The sequence below is a fragment of the Sceloporus occidentalis genome, unplaced genomic scaffold, assembly GCF_023333645.1.
Source record: "Sceloporus occidentalis isolate IW3139 unplaced genomic scaffold, rSceOcc1.0.p SCAF_16, whole genome shotgun sequence".
Lineage (NCBI taxonomy): Eukaryota > Metazoa > Chordata > Lepidosauria > Squamata > Phrynosomatidae > Sceloporus > Sceloporus occidentalis.
The window spans coordinates 3,748,294-3,772,217 of record NW_028316996.1 but is presented as its reverse complement, the minus strand read 5'-3'; the positions used below and the strand labels follow the sequence as shown (position 1 = coordinate 3,772,217).

The 23,924-nt window shown below is 40.1% G+C and overlaps 1 protein-coding gene across 1 annotated transcript; it reads left to right on the top strand.

Moving 5' to 3' along the window:
* Positions 1-616: 616 nt before the first annotated feature.
* On the top strand, positions 617-21,721 carry LOC149302952 (sorting nexin-2-like). Its single transcript, XM_089481719.1, has 16 exons — positions 617-724; positions 4,715-4,832; positions 11,481-11,644; positions 12,294-12,360; positions 12,970-13,013; positions 13,093-13,234; positions 14,099-14,177; positions 14,475-14,550; positions 15,099-15,212; positions 15,439-15,532; positions 16,465-16,670; positions 17,196-17,339; positions 17,812-17,823; positions 21,054-21,134; positions 21,337-21,408; positions 21,671-21,721. Exons 1-16 carry the CDS (start codon positions 617-619, stop codon positions 21,719-21,721), a joined length of 1,572 nt encoding a protein of 523 aa, XP_089337845.1.
* Positions 21,722-23,924: the final 2,203 nt, after the last annotated feature.

The window sequence follows — 23,924 nt, the reverse complement described above, 5'->3', positions numbered from 1 at the left end:
TTGTGATGGAACCTGGTGGAGAACATACTGACTACCGACATTTAAGCTTGGGCTAAGTAAAGCTTTGGGCTCCTTACATTCATTGGATCACATTTTCTTTAGTTCATGCAATTTAGAATATGGCAGCTTTTATTGATGACTAACCAAGTTTCATGTTAAAGGTGCTGTTCCATTCAGACAAAACATCAATTGCACACTCTAGTATGCTAACTTTAGCAAATATCATTAAGGTTTAATCAAATGGAAAACAATAAAGGAACTTTTAAGAAGCATTTTCAGTTCATATGACAACAACCTTACAAATTAACAATTCACAGTTTCTGGACAAAAATAGGAATGTGTAATAGCTTTTGCAAAAAAAAATGTTCTAGGAATTGTGTTTATTAAAACGTTATTTATATTTGATGTTGCATTTAGTTACAGAAGCCTACAGGCATCTCTGGGGAAATTTTACCCAAAACAAAGATGGCCGCATTGCGCTCCATTCCTACTACTCCTCTGATTGGTAGCATGCCATGGTAGGTTGACACCCCCTTCCCTTGGAGCGAGTCACGCGCTTGAACATGACACTGCGAGTAGGAAGGAGGGAGGAGCTGCAGTGACAGTTGGAAGCAAGATGGCAGCAGAGAGGGAGCCCCCACCGCTTGGGGAAGGGAGACAGACTGATTTTGAGGAGCTGGAAGACGGCGAGGACCTCTTCACCAGCACCGTGTCCACCATGGAGGTGAGGGCACATTCCTCTAACGCCAGCCTCCCTGCTGTCCTACGCCGCTCGCTCTTCTCTGAGCTGTTTTTCCTCATTTCCCCCCTGGGGAATCCTAGTGACACGAAATAGGCCTGTGGCTTTTCTATACTTCGCATTGGCGTGACTTTTCATTTATAAACCCTTCTGCCTCTGTGTGAGTGACAGCCTCTAATCGCATAATCCCCCCTTTTGGGTCATTACAAAGCATCCTTTCTTACGTGCCCCCTCCCAGCCACACGCTTAACAGACTTCATAGAGCAGAGTGGCTGCACTGCAATGTGTCACATGTAAAGTCACTGTTTAGTAAACATTCTTCTGCAGGTAACTCCCATGTTAATATTCTGCCACTTCATGTTTATTGAGACCCTTGCCACAGAGGAGGAGGAGGAGGTGGTGGTGATGATGAAGAAGAGACCTGCAGCACTTGTTTTATAGTCTTAGCATCTGTGTTAGGCTTAGAATGCCTGCTTGTTTGTAGCCGCACAGTACAGGTGTCGCGCACCATCGCCTATCACCGGGTACAGTTTCCAAGAAAGGCTGACTTAACAGGTTGATTGTCCGAGGTGTAAATTATTCATCAACTCGTGTCCGCTCGGTCCTGCAGCCCAACGGGTTGTTGCTGCTTGTGCCCGGCTGTTTTCCTTGCCTTTTGTTATTCGCACTCAGTTTTATGTATGTTCGTTTCCTTTTTTTCCAAGAAATCTGTCCTCCTGCCAACCTCACGTAATACTCCTTTGTGGTCAATTCACGATATGGAGACTTTACAGAGAGTTTCAAAAGTTTTTAACTGCTTGGCTTCCATTATGAAGAGGCAGTCCTAGTGAACTTCTGCTGAAGGAAGGTCATCGGTGGTCCTGTACAATGTATGGTTAAACCATTGAGTTAGTCTCCTTAACATTCAGTTATATGTTATAAAGGACCAGCTCAGCACTTCCTAATGGAGAAAGCTACTAGTTTTGGCCCTTCGTAATGGGAAGTAAGGAAGTTGAAGGGCTGGGGCTTCATATAGAGCACTTTGTATCTGTTTTTATTGCGCTGTTTTACGGACAGAGTATGTGTTTTTTTCCCCCCCTTTTCTTTATATATAAACAGAGTGCATAGAATTGACACCGGAAATGCTGTGGTGGAACCGGGTTCCCTAAAAGGTCTGGTTTTTCTTTTTGGTGAGGAAGCAGCCAGGTGGCCCTTATGGGTGGCAGCCTCCCTCTGTCAAAGATTTCAGTGGTCCTAGTGGGTAGCAGGTCTGGCTCTCCCGCATGGCTTTAGATCGAGGAGGGAAAGAAGGGGATGCGTATCCCTTTCGAGGAGTGTGGCCTCTGAAGAAATAAATGGGATCTGAGATCCATCTTGGATCTCACGTTTTGGCTCGTTTGTTTTTCTACACAGCAGAGCATTTGAACCATGGGGATAATAAAAAAAAAAAAAAAGTTGAAAACAAAACCCTTTTGCAACCTCTCCTGTTAGCACTCCCTTTAGTAAATACAGTATACCCCCTCTGTACTTACTAAGTATGCAATTTGGGCCTTAGAGTGCCAGGCAGGAGATCTGTTGTGTGATGTCCATGACATGTTAATATTGTTCTAGGCAGTGTCATGAGGCCGACGAGCAAAAGGGTGGAGTATCGTCCTTTAGAAATAAAGTCCTGGGTTGCTGAATACCTCTTCCTTGTTTTTCCGTAACCTCCCCTCCCCTTTAAGCTGGCACAGTTTCATTGTGAGAAGTGCAGTCATTCCCGTAGCTCTCTACTCGTTGCTACATATTAAGATTCAAAAATGTTCCCGTATATTGAATCAGTATTGTGATAAAGCACCCTTTGACTTGTTGATTAACCCAATGTGTGGTATTTCCCTCTGTCACTGGTGCCTATTCTGTATCAAAGGACCATCCCAGGCAAAGGACAACTAACAGGTTGCTCCAAGCAGCCAATCAGCAGTGGCAAAGCTCTCCCATTTAAATCACTGGAAGTGCTTGCTAAGCATGCTAACGGGGGCCTGCGGCATTTGCCAAGCTGGCACTGGAGCTGACTGGAAGTTGACGTCACATGCAGGGAAGGGGCAAATACATATGGGGGAGACTCTGTGAATGGGCCGTAGAGCTATCAATTGCATAAAAAATGTGTCCTTTTTAATAACAAATTACAGCTTTGTTGCTATTCATTTTTAGGTGTGGACATTGGCGACGTGCTACCAAGTAGTTGCAGGGCGAAAAATGTGCAAATGTTCTTTTGGCCCCTGTTTGATCTGAGTATGTCACAGGTCATTATTGTGATTAAACCAAGCTGAACTATTAACAACATGAATGTCGACAGACATATTTAAAGAGAACAGCTCAGTCAAGGAATTATATCTAAATATTCTAAAAAGATGATATTAATGGTAGGTGTTCCTTAGCTTCTAGAATTGGGCAAGCCCTACCATGAGTAAGCCCTAGAAAAGCCTTTTAAGGTCTCATGATCACAGTCTGCACTCCCAATAAAATACGAACATTATAGAAACGATGATGTAGAAAAACTATATAGTACATACCTCCCTCACCTCCTAACTCTTTAACAAACCTCAATGCCCGTATTGTGGTTTCTTTTGGTCCTGCATTTATACTGAGGTAGTTACAGGTTAAAACATTTTCACGAGTCGGTGTAGTTTAAATTTCCATGTCACAAGTTCATAGCCTGTCCCTGAGCATATACACTACCGGTTTGGGCTCGCTTAGTGTGTTTTGGCTAACACAAGGTATAGACGGAATATAGGACTGATTGGATATAGGCTGTGTTCCTGTGATGTGGGAACTTTATGGAAAACTTTATTTTTTTTTTTTAAACTATTTCCTTTTTCATGCTTAAGCTATTTTACGTACAAAAAATTTTTTTGGTTTGTCTAATGTTCAGAAATACAGGTTAAGCGTTAAAATGACATGGAACTGATGAGTGATTAAAAGAAAAAAAGTAAATACAACGCCTGGAAGATACCAGATCTTGTTCGGTTCTAACAATGCAGGCTTTCAGTTATTCATGTGACTGCTCCTTTATATGAATTGGCTCTGTTATTATAAAAAAAAATATATATATATAATATATATATTTGTATTTGATTCATCTTAAGATGGCCTATTCAGAGGTATCGACCCCCGGCTACTTATGAATCCAGTGTTCCTGTGGCAGTTAGAACCCCCCACCCGTTGTGTGCCACACACAACAGCCAAGAGGACCGGAGAAAGAAAATAATAATGGAAGAGAACTCGGCTGGGCTTCCTGGACCATTTACTTTCTGGCAGTCTTGGGTCTTTTGGGGGTCTTGGTGTATAGGCCGTGTGTATATGTATATAAATATATACATACACACACACACAATGGTACAATTTACTGATTACAAACATCCAGCAGCAAATGTGCACAAACGAGTGCACAGAAATTCAGATCTGGCTCATTGATCATAAGCTGTGCCAGCATGTCTTGGTGTGTGTTAATGTTGTTATTAATTTCCCCTTCTGTAACAGTGCTACAGAACCAAGCTGGAGCTCTATAAAAGTGTAATGTGTTCCAATGCATTATCCTTAAGCAGCTGGTCTGAGGATCAAACTCAGGCATCCTGTTTCATAAATGGGTTCCTTGCGTTCATGTGTTTAATGCATTTATTTTTTATTTTTTTGGCCACCATTTTGGACCACATTAAATTCCTTTTCCAAACAATAGAAAATAACTGGTCTATTCGACAGATTTGGAATATAGTAATGTATTAGGTGGACAGCGGTGTTTAAACTTTAATAATACACGTGACCTGATAAGTTAGTGATGGATGTTTCCTTGTTCTTTGTTATCTTGCCAAGATTAGGAAATGGAAATTGCTGACACCAACTCCTTTTTCCTTTTTTGTTTTTCATTGTCAAAAAATCATAGTCAGCTTCTTTTTAGGATTGTAAACAGAAATGTGGATTGTGTATGCTAAAAAAGTATTGTTGTTTGCTTTTTTACAGTCAAGCCCATCGTCTCCCGAGCCAGCTAGCCTTCCTGCAGAAGACATCAGTACAAATTCTAATGGTCCTAAGCCTGCAGATGTCATTCTAAGTGATGACCGTGAAGATCTTTTCGCTGGTAGGACTTCCTTTGCTTCACTATATAAAGCAAAAAAAAGAGGCTGTGGTTTTGTTTTATTCTTCAAACCGTTGCTTGCAGGCGTGCCATATTTTTCAAAATGTTAGATTTTATTTCCCTGCTTTTATGTTTGATATCTTTTGTAATCTTTTGGTGAAGCAGATGAAAAAAATTGTTCAAAATGTTTTTTTTTCATGCTAGGCAGTAAAATGCTATGTTAGACAATTGGTAACTAGTTACCTTAAACATATTACTATATAACTGGACGTTTAGTTAACACTTGACTTGAAATGACTTGGCCTTTGGTCTTTATCATTCCCTGAAGTCTCAAAACAGGGAGACCATGGTTATGGGGGCTATGAACCACTGTGAGTGTTTTCATTTGCTGTCTTATCAAGTTCTTAATGTGCGCATTCATCTGTGTTCCTTTGATAACGTTTAATTTGATTCATTATACGCATTGCAAAGAAAATTCTGCTACACAAGATTTGGAGGCAATGCAAATTGTAATTGTAAAGTTCAATTATATATGTATAATTTGTAGTGATGCGACTCCAAAAATATTGGACTACTGCCCCAAACAACCTCTCTATACAAAATGCATATTAAAGTTAGGGCTGCAACAACTAATCGATAAAATCGATAATAATCTAATGAAAATTGTTGCCAACGAATTTCATTATCGATTAGTTGAATCGATTTTTATCGATTATAAAATGAGGGGTTTTTCAGAGCAAACGCTCTGAAAAATATCCCTCATTATATAAACCGTTTCAGTGACTCACAGCAGCAGCTCCTGCTTACCAGTCCCTCCCTGTAATCACTGTGACAACTGGCCCCGCCCCCTTCCTTCTCCCAGAAGGCCAGAACCACATGGCTGTGACACTCATCTAACTGTAAGTATAAAATTAATATTTGGGCTGCTGAAAGTTAGGGGAGGTGGGGGTTAATTTAGGGGCAGTTTTGGTTAATGGGGTGTTTAGGGTTAATTTAGGGGAAGTTATGGTTAATGGGGTGTTTAGGGGCAGCTATGGTTAATGGGGCGTTTAGGGTTAATTTAGGGGCAGCTATGGTTAATGGGGTGTTTAGGGTTAATTTGAGGCAGTTGTGGTTAATGGGGTGTTTAGGGTTAATTTAGGGGCTGTTGTGGTTGATGGGGGTCTTTAGGGTTAATTTAGGAGATGCTGTGGTTAATGGGGTGTTTAGGGTTAATTTAGGGTAGTTGTGTTTGATGGGGTATTTAGAGTTAATTTAGGGGTAGTTATGGTTAATGGGGTGTATAGTGTTAATTTAATGATGAGGACTGAGGGTTAATTTAATAAAGTTAACTTAAGGCGCAGTTAGAGGTAAAGGGGGGCAGACTAAGGGGAATCTAAATCCTGGGGCAGTGAAGATTAACCCAGTACTTATTTATAAAAGTATGGTGTCAGTGTGATGTGAACAGGTCTGTAACTCTATGAGGGGACTATGAGATATCTGGGGGTATAAGGCATATCTGGGGAGGATGGAGTGACATATCTGGGGGTATAAGGCATATACAGTATATAAGGCATATGTGGGGAGGGCAGCGTGGCATGTCTGGGAGGCAGTGTGGCATGTCTGGGGAGGATGGAGTGGTGTATCGGGGTATAAGGCGTATCAGGCACAGTGGCATATGTGGGAGGCAGCGTGGAGTGGCATATGTGGGAGGCAGCGTGGAGTGGCATATGTGGGAGGCAGCGTGGCATATGTGGGAGGCAGCGTGGCATATGTGGGAGGCAGCGTGGCAAGCCTGTGCTCAAATGTGCATAAATTGGGGGGGCTGGTTGGGAAATAAAGACAAGAAATGCATTTTACCAGTTTTTTTTTTATTCTGCGTTGCAGCCCTAATTAAAGTACTTAAAGAACTCCTTTTTATGACCCGACTATTTTTGAAATTTTGTATTGTTTGGGACAGTGGCTGTTTGTGTTTAGCTTTTTTTTTGGCTGCCAGTTACTGTACCCACAATATTATATATATAAGGGCTTTCTTTAGATGCTATTATTTTGGTCACATCATATAACGTATTATAAGGAAAAAAATATGGTGAAAAAACTTTTTTCCTGACTCTTATTTTTTTTTGGGACGTTATAGAGCGAAAAGTACAAATACCTTAACACTGATATCTATCTTGAATCCCTGAATCGCCTCCTACATGTACATATTTTTAAAAGTAAGCAACCCAGGGTATTCAACTTGGGGTATTTTGACACGTTTTATGCCGCCATTTAACTAAAAGTCATTGCTCAGCTTTGCAGAGGTCAAAATTTTTGGGTGATTTTTTTTTTTTTTTCCCACACAGATTGTGTAATTCAGGTATACATTTACTGGGAATTTAAAGGGTTATTAAGTAACAGCCATAATGTAACAAATACATATTCAGCAATACCTTCTGAGTACAGTAATACCACCCATGCATAGGTATGTCGGTTTGTGTGGGTGCTAAAAGGGTGCATTTGGGAGATGCACATTTCAGTTTTTGAGTTTGGAATTTTTACATATGGTCATCCTGCGTTCATGATCTATTTGGGAAATCTTTGCAGCTGGGCATTTCGATTTATCCCCATCAAACCATATATTTTTCAAAACTAGACACCTTAGGGTATTTTAGATGGTCGTATTTAAACACACAAGTTAATGGTGGTCAACACAAAAATGACCACCACAAACTTTGACAAAAGCTTATGGTAGAATTAGTGCATGGAAAGTGTTAAAATTCCACCACCATCTACAATACCACGGGGTCTCTAATTTCATAAACATATGGTTTGATGGAAGAAAGTTAAATAAACCTGAATTTAATTAATTAAAACTTAATTAAAAATAAATTATATTAATTACATTAAAAGAAAAAAATAAATAAATATGGACACAGTGTTGGTGAGGCAGCTTTTTACAGTATCTGGGTGCTGCCATATTTCAATATTTAAAAGGCATACAGCCTTTCAATATGGTAAATGTAATTGCTCCAGAGAATGATCACATGCCACCGCTGAATGTTTTTTGAGGCCTCCCTTTCTAAGCTCCTTTATCCACATGACGTGCCACGATCATGTCATTTGTCATTAAGGGGGTTAATAAGTACTACAATATGAATTTGACAAAACTGTATCTTTCTCTATTTTACACCAGTTTTGGCTGCTTAAAGCTTCCAATCAAAGGCAAGAAAACAATCCCAATGAATTCAATAGGAGCACCAAATGCGCAAGCATTTAAGTGATACTAAGGCACATACTTACATACACAAACATGCACATTAACATACACACATATACTAAAACATAGTAAGATGCACATGCAGCATGCTGTGACAATGGGGGCTGCCGGCAATGACATTGGGGGGGACCCTACTGGTAGCAAAGTGCAACGCGGACCTTAGCACTTGGAAACCTGCCTTAACACAGATGGACATAATTCATCACAACTGGCAGTTAATACTGGAGGAAGTATTATTATTACGTCCTGGCACTCTGCATCGGCAGAGCTAAATTCCAGATGGGAGATCAGGCTGTCGCTGTTGAACGCTGTCTGGTCTTTCATTTTTTTAATCCCAGGCAAAAAACCATTGGGAAATGGATGCAAAAAATGTCAAAATGACCATAGTGCAATAACCTAGGTTGGCTGCCTTTTCAATTTTGAGACCTGTTAACCACTATTGAAGGCAGAAACTCAGAACACCAAATTTGAATGTATTACGATTTGGGGAAAAATATGTGCACCTTTTTAATATTTCGTCTATATTTAAATAAATGAAAATCTTAGGGACATGAGGACAGGGTGCATTTGTGTTTTTGTTAAGTAATGCAGGAGTCAGCTGATTTTATCTACTCTTTCAACAATTTGTTAAGAAATATTATAGGAAACAATCATAAATGTAATGAGGCTGGTACTCTGGGTAGGGCAGTGCTTGACAAATTTGTTGTGAATCTAGGCGCCAGCTAAAAAAGTTAGGAGCCAGGATTTTTTTTTAAACTAACAGTTGGTTAGGAGTGATCTGATCATCAGCCCACTTACTAAACTCACAGCATTTGACCTGGAAGCACCCTGGACTTTCAGGTCAGTGCTGGTTTTTTTTTTGTTTTTTTTGTAATTATAAATTTTTTAATTTTTTTTTTTTTTTAACTTGTTCAATGCTGATGTTCCATTGGAGCACAGCATTGACTGATATTTAGTCCCCAAGCTTGTGGGGACAAATGTTAACCCCTGCAATGCCACGAATGTGTTATACACAATTGTGGAATTGAAGGGGTTAACGCTGCACTGTCGCTCCCAGGGAGCGATCAGGCAGCAGGGGGGGGGGGTTGGGGCTGGTCTCCACACTCATGTGGAGAGTCCCTGTCCCTGAAGCTGCCTCTGGCTGGGACGCAATTGCTGGTCTATAGACCAGCCATTACAGGGGGGAGTCTCTGATGACTGCTGTAGGCTTCCATGCCTACTGGAGTCATCACAGGGCTTGTGGCGGCTCGTTTTTGCTGTTGCACCACCAGCAGAGCCCCGTACAAAAGGGGAATTAACCCCTAAAATGCCACGATTGCGGCATTGAAGGGGTTAACGCTGCACTTTCGTTCTCATGGATCGATCAGGCAGAAGGGGGGTGTTGTGTGGGGACCCAAGCAACACTCAACCCCCTTTCCTGAAGCTGCCTGTGGCAGCTGAAAACGCAATTGCAGGTTTTCCTGCAATCGCGGTTTCAGCCTACAGGATCACTCCGTGGGAGTGATCTCAGGCTCGGGGGCGGGCTCTGAGTGGCTGTGCTGTCTGCCCAGACTCCTAGGCAGACAGCAACAGCAGCGCCCCCTCGATCACAGGCTGACAAACACCTAGGCGCCAGGACAAAATTCTGAGTAGCCATGGCGACCTGACGCCTGTGATTTGTCGAGCCCTGGGGTAGGGTATCCCAAAGAAGTAAGAAGGGCTGTACTTTCCAAGTAGACAGAGTATCAAGTACAAATATAATTGATCCTATGAGTCAATATGGATCTAAAATTCGTTGAGTAGTCAGGTTTTGTTCTGAATAATGTTAATTGAAAGCAATGTAATGTGGCATGTAAGAATATTTTAACTTGGACACCTGGAGCTGAAAATTAAAAAAAAACACGCAGATTTACAGTTGTGTAAAAAGATTATTCACCAGAGGACGTAGAACAGAATTTTCTACAAATGATAAAGCGGTCTTATGGTTTTGGATACTTTGTAACATCATGACATGGTAAACGTTTTACCTTGGGTCATGCAGAAAGACTGATCCAAAACACAAGCAAATTCCTTCATGGCACTGTTTCTTCATTCACATTCCCTTTATGTTTAATTTGGCCAAATAACCTTAAGTGCCAAAATATAGACAGAAGGAAAACGTTCACACAACTATATTCAATGAACTGTGAATGAACAGAAAAATTAGGGGGGATCAGTGTAATTCATAGCTACCGTATATTCAGGCGTATAAGACGACTGGGCGTATAAGAAGACCCCCAACTTTTCTAGTTAAAATATAGAGTTTGGGCTATACTCGCCGTATAAGACTACCCCTCTACCCAGTATACAACAACCAGCCAATCACGGCAAGCGATGTACCTTACCAGTGATTGGCTGGTTGTTATACAGACATATACATACATACACTGCCCTTACACACACACACACACACATATATCTACACATACTAACATACGCCTGTCCATACATACACATTTATACACTGCCCTCACCACACCCCTGCCTTTACATACATACATACATACACACACACCAGCTTACAAACACACAAATACCTACACTGCTCTTACACACACCTGACCATACACATACACTGACCATCTCACACCAACATATATACACATTCACCGCACTCACACACCTTTCTCCCCATCTCTTACCTTTCTCCCCATCTCTTACCTTTCTCCCCATCTCTTACCTTTCTCCCCATCTCTTACCTTTCTCATCTTTTCTTCCATCCAGTTGTGGCAGCGTGAGGTCTGTCATTTCAGACCTCGGCTTTTCTGCTCCCACATCAGTACGCGCCGGCAATTGATGCCGAGTGCCGGGACATGACGTCATCCCCGCGCTCGGCATCAATAGCGTAATGATTAGGGAGCACGGAAGCCGAGGTCTGAAGTGCCAGACCTCGAGCTCCCTAATGTTGGGCTAGTTAGAGGGAGGTAGTGATCGCCCCAACCAGCCCTGCTGATCAGGGCTAGTTGGGGAGATCACGATCTTGCACCTACCTCAGCGCGGCCCTGAAGACCGGCCCAGGGGAGGCGGCTTCTCCACTCTCCCCTCCCCTAGAGATTCGTGGCTTCATGGGGAATCTCCAGCTCGGTAAGTAAGTATACCCGGTGTATAAGACGACCCCCCCCGACTTTTGAGAAGATTTTCTCGGGTTAAAAAGCCATCTTATACGCCGGAATATACGGTAAATCTGTGGACTTATTACACTGCTGTATGTGTAGGAACAGTTTTATAATGCAGAGTTGATGAGATAAAATCAGTTCCTCAAATCTGTTCAGTGCTACTTGGTAGAGTTGTACATTATTGTATTAGTGTATTGCAATTACACATCACAGTAATTTCTATAATTTTGTCCACTAAGACCATTTATTTTAACACACAACCTTCTATGTCTTGTTTAGAAGCAACCGATGAAGTCTCCTTGGATAGTCCTGAAAGGGAACTTATCCTTTCATCAGATCCTAGTCCAGCAATCACTCCTGTGACTCCTACATCTCTCATCACTCCACGAATGGAAGCTATTAGTATATCTGCTCCAGTTATTTATGACCAATCAAGAGATGAGGTACATCATCACATCTTTGCTAAAGGAACATATAAATACAATCATATACAATAATAAGTTATTGTTTTGCTGCCCTTTACCTTTGTCCTGTCACGATTTCACCAACATCATATATTATTGTCTCGCTTTTAAATCTTAAAGCATTATTGTAAGCCCCATGGAACTCATTGTTTAAGGGGTACTATTAAAACAAAATCTTTAAGCAAACCTTATTTGTGGATGTCATCATGGATTGTCAATGAGGATTCAATGCCACTTGTGACAAAAAAGGTAAAGCGGTTCACAGGAAGTGAGCATCCTCTCGGATGCTACATTTTTTTTTCCCCCTTACATAAATACCCACAAATATTGGCTTTATAGCATAAAGGTAGACTTAATGAGCCCATAGACATACAATTAAGTCCATCAAAATGGTCTACCCTTTTCTAAAGAGAAGCTAGACGCTCCCATGTCAGCAGGAGCCAGCATTGCTGGCGTTCCATTCCAACTCATCACCAGAGTCCACAAGATACAAGAGAAATCACTCTTAATATTGCACATAGCCGCAAACCCAGAGGCATTAAAAACAAAAATAAACGTACGATGTTGGGTAGAATGTTAGTGATTAATTTGGCACTATGTAATCAGGGAAATACTTTTCTTTACGTAGATCGAAGAAGAAGCAAATGGAGACCTTTTTGATATTGAAATAGGTGTTTCAGATCCAGAAAAAGTTGGTAAGTGTACATTGTACCCTGACTTAGCATTTTACCCGTATGTACGAGTTGTTAAGCGAGGCTGCATATTATTGCAATGTTTAGTCCAAAACATTTCTTTTCCATTGCATTTGGTATTTCCCGTAATACAGTATTATGTTTTATTACACTTGCCCTAAACTTTTGTTTCTAAAAGTTTGCTTTACAGAAAAATAGAATATTACATCAGATAAGAACCATTCAGCCCGCCTAGTTTACTTTGTTTAATAAGCTTAGATATATAGAAGGGTTATACACACAAAATGGTGTTTTGTTTCACATAAAATTTGCTTTATCATGAAGCAAAGAACAAATCTAGATAATTAATAAAACTACGTAATTCTTTTCAGGTAAAACGTACATGTAGTATGCTTCATTCTTTAAAAAAAAAAAAAGCCCTTTAGGCTGCGTAAAATTTTATGTTTTTGCTACCTTGCATTAATTGTTGAAATGAACGTGTCATGTATTTACGGCCATTACCGTGACCAAATGGCCAACTACTTAAAGATGGACACTGAAGCTCTGCTGGCACTTCAGTTGTAGTCGGCCAGGACCGTGTTGAAATGAACTTGTCGTAATTCTGCATTTTAGGAGATGGAATGAATGCATACATGGCATACAAAGTGACAACCAAGGTCAGTCAAACTTCATGGCTTTTGTTTGCTGAGCAAAGTGGTGGTTTTGTTTCTGCTAAAGTTGCCTTTCTTCTTGCAGACCTCCCTGACAATCTTCAACAAGAAGGAATTCTCCGTTAAAAGAAGATTTAGTGATTTTCTTGGTCTACATAGTAAATTAGCATCTAAATACATGCATATTGGTTATATTGTGCCTCCAGCCCCAGAGAAAAGTATTGTAGGTGAGTCTGCTTTTGTTTCCCTTACCCCCTGCATAAAGCTGATTTGCATTGATGCCAGCTGTCATTTACTTTCCTGGATTCCCTGACAAAATGTTGTTTTCGGGCAGGATATGGTCTTTCCTTGCGGAATTGTATTAGTGAAACAATGCAGAAAAGGAGCGAAAGGTCATGCTCTACACCGTAAGGCCTTCTAAAAAGGAAAGGATAGCACAGCAGGAAGCAAAAGGGAAACTATAGCTCAGCACAACACATTGTTTTTGACAGACGAATGGAAGACTTTATTTTCATTTACACCAAAAATCTGTGTGTGTGTGTATATGTGTATATATATATATATATAATCGCATCACATTATTTCTGTTATTGCTTTATTAATCAACAGTGGTGCAGCTACTGTTATGATTCTTATACCATTCCATTATATTTATAATTCTCATACATTTTTTTTTCAAAACCTTAGTTTCAAATGTGTACTTTTCTTTTAGATATTTGAAAAATCTAATACCCTAAAGATAATTCTAAGTATTTAATAACTATGATAAGACTCAAGTCTTTCAAGTGGAAAATTCTGTAGAAACAGGAGATGGTTTGGGACATCCAAAGTGGACAAAAACAATTGAATTAGCTTGTGGATGATGAATGAACGCTTGCCATTTGAACCATTGACAGGCCAGTTATATGGCAGTGACTGATGGGCATGTATTATATATTTGTGAAACCTTTATCCAAAACATATATAGCATGGCAAGTGTAAATTTAATGATATGACATAAAATAATGGTGTATGTTTGTTTAACTTTGTGAAAAATATGAGGGGATTCTTTATTTATATGGTAACCTGTTTTTGTGATTGCTGTATCCAAGGTATGACTAAAGTCAAAGTGGGGAAAGAAGATTCGTCATCAAATGAATTTGTAGAAAAAAGGAGGTCTGCGTTGGAAAGGTAATTTACTCTTTCTATCACTGTCTTATTAGATATTGGTGGAAAATGTAAGCAGTTAGATTATTAATAGTTGGTGATAATGTGTGAGGGATTAGCATACAGACATGTAAACAAAATAATTAAAGAGAGAGAAAAGGCAAGTAAAAAGGCATAGACTGCTTTTCCGACACTGGCTAAGCCATGTATCCATGTGATATACAAACATTTAAACGTACACTGTGTTCCTTGTCTGTCTTCAGAAAGTATATATAATTTGAGTATTTGTTTTTAATTAACCTAATTTTTGTATATTTTTAGGTATCTTCAACGGACAGTTAAACATCCCACCCTGTTACAGGATCCAGACGTGAGACAATTCCTAGAAAGCAATGAGGTACCTCTCTGCTTATCAGTTTTATGGCACATCATGAGATCTAAACCGTGTGCTCTTGTGGAAGTTAAATAGTCCTAACTAAATTCATGGAGTAGCACAGTGTTAGTTATTTAGTATGGCAACGTATTAGGTGGGTGGTTGTGGAAATAGCATTATCTTGTTCATTGTCCAAACCACCTTAATCTACATTTTCTGGTAAAGTCACGTTTTCTCATTGGGTTTTTATAGGAAAAATACCTTTTTGTAAGGCACCGCTGTCTACGTTATTTAGATTTCTAAATAATTTGACCTCTTTCTTTTGACCTTTTGACAAATCTAAAGTTTGTTCATCTAAATGTAGATGGCCATCAAAGGCAAATGGAAATTCTATTTTTTATGTTTTCCACTGGGAAAGCGAAGGCAGTAAATCAGCAAAAAATGGGTTTGCTTCAAATTGAAAAGTAGGAGAGTGGAGAAAACATAACATCCTTCTAGTTGCACTTCGGTGCCCTGTTAAGACTGCAACCATTTAACCGCTTTGTTTGCCCTTATTTGTCATTCGATTGCAGCTGCCGAGGGCAGTTAGCACCCAGGCTTTGAGCGGAGCAGGATTATTGAGGATGGTGAACAAGGCTGCGGACGCTGTCAACAAAATGACAATCAAGATGAATGAATCGGATGCCGTAAGAGCTGATTTTTTTTGAATCGCATAATGATGGTCGGATAAGGCTAAACAATTGCATGTTGGAGTTATACAGGCAGAAAGTACAATCGTTTACGTATAGACGCCACTTGCTTTGGTCTACTGACTGACAGAGCCCTATGTAAACTTGTCAACTACTAGGAAATCTTATAACATAGTTTTTGTTCCTTGACAAATTGGATCTCTTCGTTTCTATTCATGGACAGTGGTTTGAAGAAAAGCAGCAGCAATTTGAGAATCTAGACCTGCAACTTAAGAAGCTGCATGCCAACGTGGAAGCCCTGGTGTGTCACCGGAAAGGTTAGTCTCTTTCAGGACATCGTTTTCCTTAGGACTCTTAGAATTGTTCTTAAATAGAGAGAGTTTGTTTTATTCTTGTTAACTTTCCTGAATGGATTATCTGTTATTAGTCAAAGGAGAATGCACTGGTGTGCGTATGCTGATATAAATTATGGATAGATATATTTTCTAAAATGTAAGGCCTTATTTTCTTTCTGAGACTTTCTGTATTTCCACATAAAACCAAGCAGCAGATTTTTCCCCCCCTGAATGTTTACATTGAAACGTTTTGTGTGACTTTTAATAAAACATATCCATTAGAAAAAATGGTTAATATTATTTAATAAATCCCTAAAATATCATCCATGCGGTGAACATGTATGCCTTACTTAAACATAACATTGTCCTTTCCTGATTATATATAGATAGATATATATAGATAGATATATATATATATAATATACATATATACAGGTTTATTATCCTGTATCCGAAATCCAATTATTTTTTATTCAGATAAGAGGTAGTCCTTTTCGGCTTCTCCACATGGTCCCGGAATGTTTCCGGTCCGTTGTTCGGACTTCCCCAGAGCACTTCTGCTCCCGTTCCGGACTGGAAGTGGGGAAGGCTGAACCGCGGACAGGAAACACTCCCGGTCTACGGTGAGGAAGCCTGAACAACGGAGCAGACGTGTGAGAAGACGGATCTGTTATCCGAAATACTTCTGGTCCCAAGCATTTCGCATAAGGGATACTTAACCTGTATGTATACAGGAAGTTTGGTTTGCTATATTTTTTTTTATAAGTTTTTTTTTTATGAGTTGAACCTGGTCAACCTAAAGTACTACGTTACTGTGTGAATCCATGCCAGGATTACTCTCGCGGTTCTAGTCTTAGATTCATCTCCAGTATTGATTTCAGCCCAATATGTTGTATTTTTCTATTTGTTTGCAGAGCTGTCGGTTAACACTGCTGCCTTTGCCAAGAGCGCAGCTATGTTGGGCAATTCTGAGGACCATACTGCCTTGTCGCGAGCTTTGTCACAGCTAGCAGAGGTGGAGGAAAAAATTGACCAGCTGCACCAGGAACAGGCATTTGCGGACTTTTATCTGTTCTCAGAACTACTCAGTGACTACATTAGACTGATTGCGGCAGTAAAGGTAAGTGCTTGCTGAAGCCAGACATCCTACCGAGAGCTGCATGAAATCTTTCAGATTGGAGCATTTGGATCATACAGAAAAGTTCTCGTATCAAATTTTGGAAATAAGTGATTTAGAAGAGGATGATTTACCCCCCCTTTGGAGCATGAGTACCGAACTCCGGTACGCACATAATTTCCCCAAAGGCCCCTTCTATACTGGCCCTGGTAACACAAAAAATAACACGGTGTTCCTTGTCTATTATACAAATAGTATCTTGATGTTGCACTCAGAGCAGGTCTTCTCTTAATGAGTATACCAGGTCTGATTACAACTTAGAATGTACATTAATGTAAGCGCCACATCCCCCTTTACAACGACTTTAGTGGAATATCAGTGAAAGCCTTTTGAGCCATGAGACAATTTTATAATAAATTGCACGTGGTTATAGGAAACGCACATATGGCTGTGTTTGTGTAAGCCACATGAAGCTTGATTTGTAGATATTATTGGATACGAAGTCACATTTCTGTCTTGCACTTCCAGGGCGTATTTGATCAGAGGATGAAATGCTGGCAAAAATGGCAAGATGCGCAGGTCAATTTGCAGAAGAAACGTGAGGCTGAGGCCAAACTTCAAATATCTAACAAACCCGACAAAATTCAGCAAGCTAAGGATGAAATCCGAGAGGTACACCCTGCACAAATGAAGGATTTTTGTTACAAACAGGGTTTGATTTGTTTTTTTATACAAACAGTAGTAAACAAATTGGATTAGTAAGTTAAGCACATTATTGGGCAATGTCGTTCAGCTGTACCACTATTGCAATTTTATCACAGTAAATTAATATATGGTGTAATGTACGTACTCTATAAATTAATAGCACATGTGAGTTTTTTTAACTATTCTTTAATATTCCCATTCAAGAAAATGTACATAACCACCTGGCAATTGTATCTTTTATTCTTAATGAAAATCATTTTATTAATTTAATGGTTTGTTTGCACATCTTGGTGTAAATGGATTCTTGCAGGAAAGGCTAGGCTTAAAAATACTTTTCTCAGTGTCGTTCACATAAAGTCAACACATTTTGTGCAGTTCTTAAAACCATGTTTAAGGAAATTACCTTACCTGCTTATTTCTTTCCAATGCTTCATTAAAGGAGATAGAAGAGGTAGGACGTTGCATGCATACACTGAAATAATCTTTACTGAATTGTGTATGTAGATTATATATTATAAGACATTTATATACTGTATATATATATATATATATATATATATATATTCAGATTTGTACAAATTAAAATTTTAATAAAATTACGAATTGCGTTAATTCCTGTGAACGTTCAAAAATGAGGAGGGTCTCCAACGGAACAAATGAAAACTTAGAGAGCTCAGAATTTTAGTTTGCATTTCGTTGGTTTTTTCATTTGGCCTGTGAGAGAGAGAGTGTGAGTGATGGGAACTGCCAACACATTTTGTTTTCCAATGGAAAAACCCTCTTAATTTCAACTGACAGGATATTATCAAAAATGCTATGAATGTCAAAATATGGCAATATTTATTTGTATGTATATATATGTATATATATATGTGTGTGTGTATGTATGTGTGTATGTATATATATATATTAGGGCTGCAACTAACGATTATTTTAATAATCGATTAGTTGTCCGATTATTTTTTCGATTAATCGGATAAAAAAAATTTAATTTTTTTTTCAATTTAAAATAATGTAATAAAAAACGTACAATTTACACTTTCATCTCTTTATCACAATGGCCTCTCTCTATTCACCTTCTTATTTTACTGCCATAATAATAAAAGCCACTCTGCCCCCATATATGCCTTATACCTCTTATATGCCAGTGATATGCAACTGAGCCCCCTGATATACCTTTTACTCCCAGATATGTTTTATGCCCCCTGATATGCCTAATATCGATATGCCTTATACCCCCTATATGCCCTGAAATTCATAATACCCCCCATACACCACTATAACTCACCCATACACCACTCTGGCTCCTCCCCCTCCCATACACCACTCTGGCTCCTCCCCCTCCCATACACCACTCTGGCTCCTCCCCCCCATACACCACTCTGGCTCCTCCCCCTCCCATACACCACTCTGGCTCCTCCCCCTCCCATACTCCACTCTGCCTCCTCCCCCTCCCATACTCCACTCTGCCTCCTCCCCCTCCCATACTCCACTCTGCCTCCTCCCCCTCCCATATACCACTTTGCCCCCTCCCATACTCCACTCCGGCTCCTCCCCCTCCCATACATCACTTTGGCCCCTCCCCCTCCCATACTCCACTCTGCCTCCTCCCCCCTCCCATACTCCACTCTGCCTCCTGTCAGCCACGGAGGTTCACAAGACACCAGGGAGCCGGGTAGAGATGCAGAGTGCTGTATGGGAGGGGGAGGAGCCAGAGTGGTGTATGGGAGGGTGGCTCCCATACACCCCTCTGACTCCTCCCCCCTCCCATACACCGCTCTGCCTCTCTACCCGGCTCTGTTACTGACAGGACCTTTCACTGCAGCTTCATAGAAGCCTCAGCGTAAGTGAAGGTGAGTAACGGAGGCTGTCTGTGCGATGCAGACCCCCACCGGCTGACAGAGAGGCGTTGCGCATTGCACAGACAGCCTCCGTTACTGCCCTTCACTTACGCTGAGGCTTCTATGAAGTCAGTAACGGAGCCGGGTAGAGAGGCAGAGTGATGTATGGGAGGGGGGAGGAGTCAGAGGGGTGTATGGGAGGGGGGGAGAGAGACGGAAGTGAGAGACCGGCCGACAGCGAGGGGAATCCAGGTCCCCTGCAGCGTTGTGGGGGATCTGGATTCTAGTGTTATAATCCGATCTCTGTTTGAGGTCGGATTATAATTTTTATAATCGATAAAAATCGATTCGATTAATCGATAATGAAAATCGTTGACAACGATTTTCATTATCGATTATTATCGATTAGTTGTTTCAGCCCTAATATATATATATATATATATATATATATATATATATATATACATACACATACCGTATTGGCTCGGATATAGGCCGCACCCTAAAAGTTTGGTGCTTTTTTAAAGAAAAAGTTTTTTTCTTTAAAAAAAGCACCAAAAAAACATGCTGCCACTGTCCTCCCCCCCCCCCCCCCGAGATATGCTGCCACTCTGCCCCTCCCCCCCCGACTTACCAGAGCAGACTCCCGGGTGTCTTGCGGGGCCGGCGGGGGTCATCTACGCAATACGCGTATACAACTTGTTGGGGGCAGAGGTAAAACGCATCGTGTGGACGGTCACCGGCTGCGGCGATGCGGGTACACAACATCCGCAGTCGGTCCCCACGATGCGCTTAGACAACCTCCCGTGCCGGCACCCCCCCCCCCGCGCGCTAGACCCCGAATATAGGCTGCACCCCCACTTTAAAGACTTAAAGTGGGGGGAAAAAGTGCGGCCTATATTCGAGCCAATACGGTATATATGTATATACACACACACACACACACACACACACATACAAATAACATTTTATACTCTCTAATTAAAAGTGCTTGTTTGGGCTCAAGTACCCGTATGTCATTTGCGAAAGAAAAAGACATCTCACATATCGCTTGTTTGTCATGTTCATATTATTGACTTAATTGTTCAAGTTAGTGGACCAACTTCTGTCCTTAGAAAGAAATTGGTAATTGCGATGCTCTGTAGAATTCACACGGTATGGGAGGCTGTGAGTAATGAGACCCCTTGTCTAGCCGGCAGTCCGCAGCACCACGTAGGCTCGTGAGAGATTACGCGTTACCACTGTACCATTAATTAATGAAGGGGAAATTAATGCGCCAGACTCAAAATCAAACCCTGTTATAAAGAGAGATGCGAAAAATGAATGAAATCCCCTTAAATGTCCATAAGATGACATTTTCATATTGTTTTTATTTTTAAACATGGTCTATCCTATGTTTTGAGATAAAACATCGCTTTAGATGATTTTATAAATATTTTTCGCCTGCAGTAAAGCTTGATGTGGTCATGCAAGATTATTATTTTGGTCTCTTAATAGTAACCGTAGATGTTTTAATGTTTAAAAGCCTTCAGCTGATTGTAAAGCTCCATTTCTCAATGAGTTACTCCCTGAAAGGCACCTTTATTTGTGCGCTTGATAAATAACGTCTTGTGGGCTGTATCCTATTAACCCACAAGTCAACCACGGGTCTGCTCATCAGACCAGAGCCTATAGTCCACCAATTTGGCCGTGTTTAATTGAATTTTAGTAATCGAGTGTACTTGATACGGTTACGAATCTTTAATAAAGGAAATGAGCTGTGCTTTAGAACATGGACCCCAATCCCATTAGTTCCGTAATGACTCTTAAATGTAACAATTGCATTTTTTTTCTTTGTCAGTGGGAAGCAAAGGTTCAACAAGGAGAAAGGGATTTTGAGCAGATTTCCAAAACCATTCGCAAAGAAGTAGGAAGATTCGAGGCATGTATCCAATATATTTAAATTGTAATGTCTTGCTCTTTCCAGCTTCATAGGTTGCCGTATTCCCTTATGCTGTGTTGATGTCACAAAAGAGCTTGTCCCTCATTCTGTTCTTTAAAGAGAAGACATTTGGTAGGAAACAAATGTAAATGTTCTGAATAAGATGAACAGCGGTTATATACATTTTCCTTTTTCCTTCTAGAAAGAGAGAGTAAAGGACTTCAAAACTGTTATTATCAAATACTTAGAATCCTTAGTACAAACACAACAACAGGTAAGGATATTATTAATTTGCCTTCTAGTTTTCTTATTAGGTAGAAAACATGAAATTATTATCATTTATTGTTTTTTATATAGCGCCATCAAATCCGTAGCGCTGTACAATGGGGAATGTGATTTCATGATTTTAATTTTTTGCTGTACAGTACATTTTATTACCGTAGTTTTGTCATTGCCTCTCGCCTTTGCTACCTGTGTTAATATAATCTAGTTTGATATGGAATAATACTTATCTGAGCTTTCTCTTCCCTTCCTAGCTTATAAAGTACTGGGAAGCTTTTCTACCTGAAGCCAAAGCCATTGTCTAGAATGAAGATTTCATGTCCGGCTCATCAAACGATGGATCACCTCATTCCAAAACAAAATCATGTCTAAAACAAATCAAAGAAAACACCAAGATAAACCACTCTATATTTTATTAACATGTGGCTTCTTTTTATATACTATTGCGTTTTAATAGCAGCGCTGCATGTCCTGACGCATTGCAATGGACTGTGGCATGATGTTCTGCAATATTTTGCTGAATTGAACACTAACGTGTCTTTTTTTTTTTTTATTTTTTTTTTTTTTTTTTTGCATTTAACAAGTGCAGAAAAAGGCAAGGAAGTTTTACGTTTGCGTTATTTTTTTTTTCCTTGAAAATGACTTCTGTCCAATCATATATACCTATCTTATGAAACAAAATATGGTTGCATTTCTAAGTGTTCACTTAACACATTCCTGTACAGATATGATTTTGTGATTTATTATAATAAAGGTATATTCCTTGTGACGTCATTTTAATCATTTTATAAATTATTTACCTTAAGGAGGAATGTTTCCCGCCCCCCACACCTTTCTTTTGAAAATGTATCGTGGGTACACACAGGTGTATATTTAAAGGGACTGGCTATCGTATGCAATAAAGTGCATAGGATGGCAGGAGCGCCCCTTTAAGTCTGACATACTATGCAAACATTTCCGATGTTTCAGGACTATTGAAAGAGCAGATGGGGGTGTATTAGATGTACTGCAATTTTGTTTGCAATTTTGAGTCCAAATCGTGTCTATGAGGTATACACAAGCGCGTATTTCACTCACGTGGTAAGTCTACATAAATGTGAGATTTATAGAAAACTGAATCTTTGCAATGAAAACAAATAGCTTTTAGCTACGGCCTTTTTGTTTCCATTTGCAGACGAAAATGTTTATTTAAAGGCTTAAATGCTTATGGGCCGAGGGCTATTGTCATCTGTATATTATCGAAGGTGCTACGTGTGTTCCAGCATCCCAGGAGTGCCGAAGATATTTGTGTCGCTCTGAGGATGCATATCTGGGGAGAAGCCTCAGAGTAAGAGAGCAGATATAGCTAAGCAGCAGGACAGTGGGTTTGAATGGCTTGATATATACGCGTTTGTGTATTTGAATGAAAATATTTTTCTTTAGGTATTCTTGAGAAGATATACTTTTGTATTTTGTTTTAAGTAATTATGAGTCTCTCCCTTCACTGGAATAAATCTGCAGCCAGATCGACTTTCATTACAGTGAGCTGTCTATACAAAAATAGAAAGACAAAATTAAAAATAGAAATCCAAACTGGACTTGAACCTATGTTCTATTTAGAACCAGATACATGTCACTGTGCATGAAAGTATTCACATGATGTGCAGGAGGCGAAGCTATCTAATAACGTGATATGCCGCCAAGTAGTGTTTAAACACATAGACAAACTGAGTGCTTTCACAACGAATATTAAGCAGGCCTGTTATGGTATTCTGTGTGTATAGACACACAAAGGGTGCATAGGAAAGTCCTCTGCTATAGTGTGAACAAGGTGTGGACCACCCCCAAAGGTAAGACCTCCAAGGGAAGAAGAAACCCAGAAAGTGTAATCATTGACTGTAGAGAAAAACAAGTAGAATGTAAAATACCTGGGCATACAATATTCAAATTACCACAAATACTTAATATTATTTGTCATGACTTACCTCTGTCCTGGGGCTCCTCCACGCCATTTGCCAGATCACCTCCCGTGATATCCCACGGGGTCTTCCGAGGTAGTGGGCTTCCTCAACGCATGTCTGCTACCCTGTTAAGTGGGCAATCAGGTATGACATCATTAACCTCTGGCTGGCCTCATGTGACCTGTGGCCTTTTTTTGGCATATATTAAGTATCTTGTTGCCCTAGGTTGGTGTAACACTCCTGTGGTGTTCCTGCATTGTTTTTGTGATTTATTGTGAACCTTGTCCTGACCCTGATTGCTGTTTATTTGATTTGGCATTATGAAAGAGTTCTTCTGGTTCTGATCCAGCCATCTTTTTGACTTTGTCTATTGTCTAGCAATTGGGCCTCTACTTTCTGTTTTGCTGCTGAGTCCAGCACTTATAGCGCTGACCTTTCAGCCTATCCTGCTAAAAAGGGTGTCCTTACAGTACTAGGGCCACCTATGGATCCCACAGAGATCCAAAAGATGTCTGCTTGCGAGGTCAAAATTGAAAACGCCAGTTGCTACTAGCCAGAACTGATCCGA

Coding starts and splice junctions, on each gene's coding strand:
- LOC149302952 (XM_089481719.1), top strand. CDS start 617: ATGGCAGCAGAGAGGGAGCCCCCACCGCTTGGGGAAGGGAGACAGACT. Junction 15,213..15,438: donor AGATGAATGAATCGGATGCC/GTAAGAGCTGAT, acceptor ATTCATGGACAG/TGGTTTGAAGAAAAGCAGCA. Junction 21,409..21,670: donor TAGTACAAACACAACAACAG/GTAAGGATATTA, acceptor TTCCCTTCCTAG/CTTATAAAGTACTGGGAAGC.